At 56.1% G+C, this 10,159-nt stretch overlaps 1 protein-coding gene across 1 annotated transcript; it reads right to left on the reverse strand.

Annotated features, from left to right (window-relative positions):
* Nucleotides 1-249: 249 nt before the first annotated feature.
* Nucleotides 250-9,062, reverse strand: IGF2BP1 (insulin-like growth factor 2 mRNA binding protein 1; the record flags this gene model as incomplete). Its single annotated transcript, XM_010000325.1, has 13 exons — nt 250-476; nt 1,225-1,338; nt 1,522-1,653; nt 2,229-2,303; nt 2,434-2,550; nt 2,877-2,999; nt 3,102-3,237; nt 3,760-3,882; nt 4,103-4,237; nt 5,238-5,519; nt 7,402-7,465; nt 8,463-8,514; nt 9,014-9,062. Coding segments are annotated over 13 exons (1,495 nt in total), but the record flags the coding sequence as incomplete, so codon positions are not given.
* Nucleotides 9,063-10,159: the final 1,097 nt, after the last annotated feature.

Genomic DNA, 10,159 nt, shown 5'->3' on the forward strand with positions numbered 1-10,159 from the left:
GGAGGGGTCAGGGAGACACGGCCACTGGGTGCCTGGCTGGGATGATGGGACCTCCAAGGGCTACTTAAATGATGAGAGGGCAACTGCTGCCCCCCCAGAGGGGTTGGTGGGACCCCAACCTTGGCCTGGCAGCACCTCTTGCTTCATTTAAGTAGCTCGTCCTGGCAGGTGGAGCTAAAAATGGATCCAAATTATTATTTTTTTTTTTTAATTTGGGGTTTTTTGGGGGTTTTTTTGAACCCTAAGTCGATCAAACTGCCTTGAAATCTGGTTCAGTTAATTAAGATCATTAGCATCTGTCTACGGTAACTGATTCCCAGCCACTCTTTAAGCCCCAGCACTGGCTTGTTCCATGTTTCACGTTGGGGTTGGAGCTGCTCTTCTCATTTCCTCCTGGCTTGTGTCTGGCTGCTCTGTCCCTTCTGGTGCTGCTGCTTGACCTGGGCCAGGATGTCTCGGATCTTGCGTTGAGCCATCTGAGAAGAACAAAGGGGGGAAGCTGGGGGTGACCCTAGGGGGGGACACGAGGGGTGGTGAGAACCCCCCTCGGTGAGGGAAATGGTTTTGTATGTTGTGAGTGATGCTGCAGAGCTGGGCAGGGCTGGGGGAAGCTGCTCCTGGGGATCCTTCCTTGGCCTGTTGGGAGTGTGGTGTCCTCCAGGAGTTGGGTTAGGGAGGTCATGCACTACCACTGCCACCACTCATGGCAAAGGATCACACATCAGCCTGGAAAAGGCTCCAGGGAGACCTGAGAGCACCTTCCAGTGCCTGAAAGGGCTCCAGGAAAGCTGGGGAGGGGCTTGGGACAAGGGCAGGGAGGGAGAGGACAAGAGGTGATGGGTTAAAACTGGAAGAAGATTATTTAGATTGGACATGAAGAGGAAATTCTTGGGTGTGAGGGTGGTGAGACCCTGGCCCAGGTTGCCCAGGGAAGCTGTGGCTGCCCCATCCCTGGCAGTGTTGAAGGGCAGGTTGGATGGGGCTTGGAGCAGCCTGGGCTGGTGGGAGGTGTCCCTGCCCATGCAGGGGGTTGGATCTGGGTGATCTCTAAGGTCCCTTCCAACCTAAACCACTCTAGGATTCTATTCTATCACCCACTTCTGCAACCACCACCAGCCAGGCCTGGATGAAACTCCCACAGGAAGACGCACGCGCGGACACAACCCCAACACGAGCCAGCGGAGAATCCACTAGTGCTCACTGCAGGAGCTGCCTGGGCAGTACCTGGCTGGCGTAGAAGTGCCCAATGATCTTCACGATGACCTGCTCGTTCTCATCAGGGGTCTGGTCCCTTGGCACCACCACCTCTGCTGCTGTCAGGTTCTGCAGCTCGTTGACCTGCGGGGCAGAGACCCCCCCCCAGGTCAGGCTGTGTGGGAAGGACAAGCCCCTCAGGGAAAACCCAGCCAGGGCGACCCAGAAACCTGTCCCCCTGATGTCCACAGGCAGTGGTGTGAAGCAGAACCCCCCCAGGGATGTCCCCTTCCCAGGGATTGCCCCACCAGCACTGCTGCTCCTTACGGTTTTGCCCCCCTTGCCGATGACCCGCCCGGCGGCCGAGGCGGGGACCCTGATGTGTGTCTCCAGCTTCACTTCTTCCTTCGGCCCAAAGAAGTTCTCCTCCTTCAGCTTCCCATAGATCCTGCCTTGTGCCTGGGGAGGGGAGAGAGCAGGGAGTGAGGCACCAGCCAGGATGTCCTGCCTCTCCGTGTCGTCATAGAATGAGTTGGAAGGGACCTTAAAGATCATCCAGTCCCACCCCTGCATGGGCAGGGACACCTCCCAGCAGCCCAGGCTGCTCCAAGCCCCATCCAACCTGCCCTTCAACACTGCCAGGGATGGGGCAGCCACAGCTTCCCTGGGCAACCTGGGCCAGGCTCTCACCACCCTCACAGCAAATAATTCCCTCCTCATGTCTCACCTCAATCTCCCTCTTCCAGTTTTAATCCATTTCCCAGCATCCCATCCCTCCCTGCCCTTCTGAAAAGTCCCTCCCACCAGCCCAGTGGGTCTCCATCCCCAGGATGGGACAGCATCCCATGAAATCCCAGTTTCTTGGGGTTCCAACCCAACTCAGCCCCTGGAAGAGCTGGTGCTGGGTCTCCCCATCTGCAGACCACGCTGAAAACTGGGGGTCCCACCACCCTGCTCCTCCCACCCCAACCATGTGGGGTGGCACAGAGGGGCACCCCAAAGCCCCAACGCGGTGAGGGCAGCACAGGAGGAACCTTGAACTGAGCTTCTGGAGGGCCTGTGATCACAACCATGCGCACTTTGGAGTCGGGTGTCTCTGGAGGGGCGATCTGGAGGTGGGAAGAGAGATGGTGGCCGTGGTGGGACCAGCACGGCCCCACCCTTTTAGGTTTTTCAGGTGGTTTCTGCTGTTCCAGGAGGTGCTGGTGGAGCTGGGGGTCCCCAGCGAGGTGACCCTACCTTGATGGAGGCGCTGGCGAACCGGGAGAGCTGCTTGATGTGCTGCCCCTTCTTGCCGATGATGGCACCGACGGCCTGGGCGGGGATGAAGACGTGCACGGTCTCCTGCTCGGGGGGCTGTGGGGGGACAACATCAAGAGGCAGGGCTCAGTGCCACCACCACAGGCTCCAAATCCCCTCCCAAGTGATGCCCACACCTCTCCCAGAGGTGCCAGGCAAGGAGCCACCACCAGACCTGGAGGTGGGATGAGCACCTTTCCCTCCACCCCATCCCCAAAAGTTTAGGAGACCAAGCAGGTCTCGAGATCTTGAACCCAGGCTGGACCTGGCAGCAAGGGGTGCTGAAGGCATAACTCTGACCATCACCAGGGTCTTCTCCACGCGGGGGGGGGATCCCCAAGCTGGAAGCAGGAGCAGTTGGGAGCTGCCTGGTGTTCACCTACCATGAAGGAGCTGTACGGGGCGGCCCCGGAGACGCTGCTGGGTGGAGGAGGCACCGCGTTGGAGGAGGCAGGGAAGAGACCAACTGCTGCCAGGTTCAGGCCAGGGATGAGGTGAGACTGTAGCTGAGGTTGAAGAGGAGAGAAAGGCTCGTTTGTTTTTATCCAGGCCACCTCCTAGAGAGCTCCTGCCAGCTGAGGAGCGGGGCAGGACCAAACCCCACTCACGCTCATGGCGGCCACGTCGTTCTCGTAGGCTTCCCTCACTTTCTTCATGATCTCCTGCTCTGCTCTGCAGCAGTTCTCGATGGAGCCCTTCACTGTGATGGTCCTCTCAGGGTTGTACAGGGTCAGGTCCTGCAAGCTGATGGGAAATGCAGCATCAGCACCAAGACCCTGCCCTGCCCCACCAGAGCCCTGCTCCTCAGGTCCTTCTTCCTGGGGGTTACTGGGGTGCTGGGGACAAGGGGTGGCACTGCCACCATGTGCCAGAAGGAGGGACCAGCATCGTGGTTTGCACTGGGAAGTCCACTCTGCTTTCACCCAAAAAGAGTAAAATCTGGAAGGGATGGAGAGGGGACACCAAAGGGATAAGGAGGGGACACCAAAGGGATGAGGAGGGGACACCAAAGGGACGAGGAGGGGACACCAAAGGGACGAGGAGGGGACACCAAAGGGACGAGGAGTGGACACCAAAGGGACCAGGAGGAGACACCAAAGGGAATAAAGAAAATATAAAGCCCAGATTTTTCAAGACATCTGTGGGGAGTAGGAGGCAAGCATCCCTGTCTGCCACCATCATACTCCCTGCCACCTCATCCTCCCCACCCACCCCACCCCAAGGAAGGTCCCCCCTGGTTCCCCCAAAGGGATGGAGGAGCCTTACGATGAGATGGTGATTTTTGTCTCCGTGTCCTGCTCCACCTTCTTCAGGTTCCGCCCTTCCTTGCCGATCAGGCGCCCCACAAAGTTGTTATGGGCCAAGATCTTCAGAGGGACCTCATCAGCCCTTGAGAGAGGAATGGGGGAAAAAAAAAACAACCAACATGAAGGGTGAGTGTGGTCAGAAGAGGAGGGGTTGGGTACAGAGGGACAGGGGGAAGCACAAAGGAACCAGTCCCCTGGTTCCCTCGCGCCCACACGGGAGCACTGGGATGGTACCAGAGCCCAGGGAAGAGCTGTTGATGGGACACGAGTGCATGGAGAAGCAGGAGGGGGGGGAACCTTACGTCTTGGTGTCCTTTGCTTCCTTCTGCATGATCTCCAGGATCATCTTGCAGGCAGCAGAGCAGCCCTCGGGGGTGGAGTGGATGCTGATGGCTTTCTCTGCAGCTCCTGCGTTTTCTTTCCGGTGCACGTCGATCCTGCAAGCACGGGATGGGGTGGGGTGGGCTGGGATGGGGGAGCAGCTCTGGGGCTGCCTGGCTGCTCCTCTCCCCTCCATCCCCACGGACCATCTGGAGATCACGCTCCAGGGTCAGGTTAGATGCACCCAGGGAAGAAGAAGGGAGTGAATTCTGGGCTCCACACTCCATGTGGACACAGCAGCCAGGAGCTCAAATCCCAGAATTCCAAATAAGGCTCCAGCATCTATTTATTTTAAGCAACAGGGGTGATCAAGTGGTGGAACAAGCAGGTGCCTGGGGGGTGGGCTGGGCTGTCCATCACTGCAGGTCTTAGCTCAAACCTTCCTTGGGGGACAAGGGCTGTAGCCAACACAAACTCGGGGGCCAAATGCAAGGGCAGGTGGGTGAGGCTCAGGAGGCTGGAGTTCCAGGAGACTGGCTGAAGCAGTGACCTCCTGTCCTGTCTCTTCCTGTCCTGTCCCACCCAGGGTGGCCCCAGCAAAGGGGAAGAGCAGTCAGGAAAGCCTGGCTGGGGCAGGCATGGGAGGGTGGCTCTTGGAAGACATCACCCTGTGCAGAGCTGGAGGGGTCTCAAATCAAATCAGATAATCCCAGAGTGGTTTGGGTTGGAAGGAACCTCAAAGATCATCCAGTCCCACCCCCTGCATGGGCAGGGACACCTCCCACCAGCCCAGGCTGCTCCAAGCCCCATCCAACCTGCCCTTCAACACTGCCAGGGATGGGGCAGCCACAGCTTCCCTGGGCAACCTGGGCCAGGCTCTCACCACCCTCACAGCAAAGAATTTCCTCCTCATGTCTCACCTCAATCTCCTTCTTCCAGTTTTCATCCATCCCTTTCATCCCACCCCTCCCTGCCCTTGTCCCAGGTCCCTCCCCAGCTTTCCTGGAGCCCCTTCAGGCACTGGAAGCTGCTCTCAGGTCTCCCTGGAGCCTTTTCCTCTCCAGGCTGAACACCCCAAGCCCCTCAAGCCCAGGAGCTACAAACCAACCGACTCACTTGGACTGTGTCTGCTTGGTGATGTTCCTGATGGTGGCTCCTTCCTTGCCAATGATGGCCCCGACATACTGGGTGGGCACCAGGAGGCGGAGGGGGATGTCCACGGGCTGCTGCTTGACCGGAGCCCCCGCGCTGACGGGGGAGCCCTGCCTGGGAGCCCCCCGGGCCCCAAAACCGCCCCGGCGCCCGTTCTCCGGCCCCGGCAGGGACTGCTCGTCGGGGATGTAGGAGACCTTCAGGGCATGGTTCTCCAGCTGGTGGCCGTTCAGCTTCATGATGGCTCTGGAAGGGGAGAAGGGGTTGGGGTGGGTTGTCCCTCTCCTGGCAGGTTCTCACACAAGGGCAAAAGGGGCTGAGCCCTGGAGGAGGAACGTCCAGCAAGGAGAGGTTGGAAGGGAGGAGGAGAGGTCAGAGTTGCCATTGGAATCACAGGCTCCTCAGGGTTGGAAGGGACCTCTGACAAATCATCCAGTCAGCCCTGCTAGAGCAGGGTCACCTACAGCAGATCCCACAGGAGCACATCCAGGTTTGGGATGTCTCCAGAGAAGGAGCCTCCACAGCCTCTCTGGGCAGCCTGTCCCAGGGCTTTGCCACCCTCACAGCAAAGAAGTTTCTCCTTAATGTTTAACTTGACCCTCCTGTGCTCCAGTTTGTGCCTGTCACTGGACACTGCAGGAAAAAGATCCCCTGACACCCTCCTGGGACCTGGCAGGACCTTCCACCCACCCCACACAGGTCAAAGGATTTTAAGGAGAACACCTCCAAGCACCCAGGGGAGAGGACGGGAGCAGTGGGTGCTGGGTGGGATGGTGCAGGGAGCAGCTCCCACATCTCCATCTTGGGATCTTGGGCTGTTCTTTCCCAACCCTTGTCCCGGTGGGATTCCAGGGCTTGCACGAGCTGAAGGTTGTCGCTAGATGGGGCTGGTAGCAAGAGCAAAACCATCAGCACTCCACACCTTCCAACCTCCCCTTCCAACCTCCCCTTCCAACCTCCCCTTCCAACCTCCCCTTCCAACCTCCAAGAAAACCAAACCTGCAGCTCTCCTGAAAGTGGTCAGTGACTCAAAAGAAAACCAACAAAACCCTCACAAAACAAAAAATCCCAAACCCATCAAACCCCCAAACGGGCTGAACTGAGACTTCCCCTGCAGGATGCAAAGGGACCAGAGGAAGATGCTCCACAAAGTGTCCCTGGAGGAGAAAAACAACCAGCAGGGGAGAAGGGCTGAAAAACCACCTGCACAAACCTCTTCTACTGGGGGTTTCCCAGGGGGAAAGGAACTGAAATCGTTCTGAAAATAATGAATGAAGATTTACATTATTTTGGGGTGTAAATGGCAAGGCTGGTGTGGATGGACAAGGGATGGGAGGACAAACCAGGACAAACCCCTTGTTGGGCTCCACAGATAGAACCTGCCCCAAAATAAAAGTAGAGGGTGGTTCCCCCGTGGAGGTTTGTGGTGGGTTTGATGAAGATCAGTCATTTGGAAGCCTTGGTGGAGTGACAAGAGGCCCCAGGGACACAGGCACAGCTGTGGTGGCCACGTTTGAGACATGTTCTCCTCAGGGAACCTTCCCAGATAAAACACCTCTCGATCCATCCCTGTGCTCCTCCTGACTTCCCTCCAAGGGAAGTGCTGATCCCACCCCTTCTCCAGCATTCCAGAGCCCTTCCTCGGACCAAAAGGAAAACTAAACAAACCAGTGAAAAGCCAATTCAGTTTCCATTTGAGCCTGATGTTCCCTGAGCAGGATGAGGAGCTGCAAGTCCCTCAACAACACCCTCAGCAACCAGAGGGGACGAAGGTTCCCTGACACCCACCAGCTCCTACAACACTTGGGATCATCGTTACTTCTTCTGGAGACAAAAACTCCTGAAATCATGGAAGTACAAGAAAAATCTCCACTTTTCCTTAAGCAAAAAGTTATGGTCCTGCTCTTGGAGCTGCAGAGAAAAGCCTGAAAACACAGGTGTCCCCAGAGGGACTTTCATCTGAAGGTGAAGGAAACCAGAGCTCGGGGAAGGTGCCCTCAAAAGGTCTGCTGCATTTTTAGCCAAAATGGAGGCATTCTGGGGTAACCTGACTCCCAGCCTGTGGGGAAGGGGTTGGAACTGCAGCAGGGAGGGTGGTCTGAGCTCCCAGGGGACAAGAGGAACTCACTGCCTGGTTTGCTCCCGGTTGGCGTAGGTGACGTTGACCACGGCGGTTTCACTGTCCGTGTTCACTGGGAGAAGAGAAAGGGGCAGGAATGAGAGGGGCACCACAAACAGAGACACCCCCCTCCGATGAGCCCCTACTGGGATGAATCCCTGCTGGGACTTCTCAGGGATTTGGAAATGTTTTTCTCCTGCCAGGGAGAAAGTGTCCGAGGCCACGTGGGACCCACCCCGGGCATCACTGACCCTCCTGCCTCACTGAGAGGGTCCTGGTCCTTCCTGGTGCTCTATAGCAAAGCCACACAGCCACCTCCACCCTGCCATGGACTCACAGACTGGTCTGGGCTGGAAGGAACCTCAAAGATCATCTAGATCCAACCCCCTGCATGGGCAGGGACACCTCCCACCAGCCCAGGCTGCTCCAAGCCCCATCCAACCTGCCCTTCAACACTGCCAGGGATGGGGCAGCCACAGCTTTCCTGGGTAACCTGGGGCAGGCTCTCACCACCCTCACAGAGGAATTTCCTCCTCATGTCTCACCTCAATCTCCCTCTTTCAGTTTTAATCCATCCCCCCCTGCCCTTTTCCCAAGCCCCTCCCCAGCTTTCCTGGAGCCCCTTCAGGCACTGGGAGCTGCTCTAAGGTCTCACTGGAGCCTTCTCTTCTCCAGGCTGAACACCCCAACTCTCCCAGCCTGGCTCCAGGGCTTCCACCCCTCGGATCATCTCCATGGCCTCCTCTCCACGAGCTCCATGTCCTTCTTGTGTTGGAGACCCCAGAACTGGACACAGCACTGTGGGGGGGATCTCATGAGAGTGAAGCAGAGGGGCAGAATCCCCTCCCCTGGCCTCCCATCGCTCACTGGAGCCTGGGGACAGTCCCAGAAGCTCCTCCAAACCCTCCTTTACACTTCCAGAAGGTTTATAGCAACTCTACTCTGACTAAACATCCCAGGGGCAATATTAAACCTCATGTCTCCACTGATGGCCATGAGAGGTTGAAATAAAACCTGCCAGAGTGGAGGCAGAAAGTATCTGAGATCCAGCTTCTTTATTTCAGTCCTACCTTGCTCACAGTTCTCTACGGTGCCATACTGGGCCAGCAAACCATCCAGAACCTGGGAAAGAGAGGAAAAAAAAACACCCACTTGACACTGGTACCATCAGAACAGACCTGGGAAGGACAATCCAACAATTGCAGCTTCCCAGTGGTCAAGGTTTCAGAAGCAATTAGATGGAGGAAGGTCCTGCCTGCCCTTGGATGCTGGACCAAGGGGTCTTGGAGCCAGAGGAAGGGGAGGAAAGAATTGGGGAAAAGTCCCAGCAATTGGTGGGATGAAAGGATCCGTTTTGTTCCTTATTCAATAGATAAATCATAGAACTCTATTAATGGGGTTTTTTGGTGGTGTTGCTGATGGTGCTTCCACCAGTTGGATTCACTCCTGGAAAGGAGGAGGAATAAGCTCCATGGACACCAGGGTTGGGTGGAATCAGACCCAATGAATAACAAATGTAAGAAAAGAAATAAAAGGAGAAATGGGCTTGAATCCTAAAACCTGGGGGGGAGGGAAATGAGTCCTTAAATCTGCTCCAGACTCCTCCACTTGCTCCTCTTACCTCCCATCGCAGCTGGGGGGGGATGTTTCGGATCTGAATTTTCCGGCTCCTGAAAGAAACCCAAAAAAGGCATGAAAAAAGCAGCTTTGGTGCCCAAAACGAGGCCGTTTTGCATTCGACTGCTGCACCTTGATGTATCTCATTGAGCTTTGCACGTTTCCACACACTCCTGGGGTTTGCTGGTGGCTTTTGGCTCATCACAGCCAGGCCATTCGGGCCGGGAGCTTCACCCAGAACATAATGCCCAAATTCCCCCTGAATCTTCAGGTTGGAGCTTTAACATGGGCACAGCTGGAAAGGAAGAGCCTTTTCCCACCTGAAATAGGATTAGAAAGCCAAAAGGGACTTCAAACCTGCCCTCCTGCACTGGAGGCACAAAGAGACAACCCTTGGGATGTCACCAACCATGGGTGGAACCTGCTGGAGAACTCCAGCTGGAGATGTCCCTGCTTATTGTGCTGAGGTTAGACTAGATGACCTTTAGAGGTGCCTTCCAACCCAAGACATTCTGTCAGTCATCACCACCACGTCCCAAAACAGCTGAATTTTATCCAGGGAGAGAGATCAAGGCACAGGTATCTCAGCTCCACCACCCGAAGTGGTTTTGGGCTGCTCCTCCACTCACATTTATTTATTGTTTTGGGGCTCTTCCTCACTTTTCTCAGAATAAAAACTCTTTTTTTTTCAATTCTGATGGCATATTTACCCCGGGGGGGGTGGTCGGGGTGGAGGTGCTGTGGCCCCCCTGCAGCTGCTGCAGACACATGAGAGCAGCCACCTCCTCCAGCACCACCACCACGTGCTGCCAGGACACCCCAAGAGCCCCCACCCAAAAGCAACAACCCCTTTAAGTTCCCCAGGCTTTGAAAGATGAAGTTCTGTGGGTACAACCTCCAGTGCCAACCCCCTGGTTCATTCCCCCCACCACCATTGACCTCTGTTTTTCAGGTGTAACCAAAACTACTACATTTTGAGATGTCTAAAGCAAAGGAAGATCAACACCCTGGCAGGCAGTGGGTGAACAGCAGGTAAACACCCTCAGACCTGCTCATCACAGGCCCAGGTTTCAAATTCAAAGTACAAACTCAGGATATAATACACACACACACAAAAAGAGAGAAAATGAGATTCCAGCTCTGTGGGTAC

The sequence above is a fragment of the Chaetura pelagica genome, unplaced genomic scaffold (genome assembly GCF_000747805.2).
Source record: "Chaetura pelagica isolate M959 unplaced genomic scaffold, ChaPel_1.0 scaffold1446, whole genome shotgun sequence".
NCBI classification, from domain to species: domain Eukaryota; kingdom Metazoa; phylum Chordata; class Aves; order Apodiformes; family Apodidae; genus Chaetura; species Chaetura pelagica.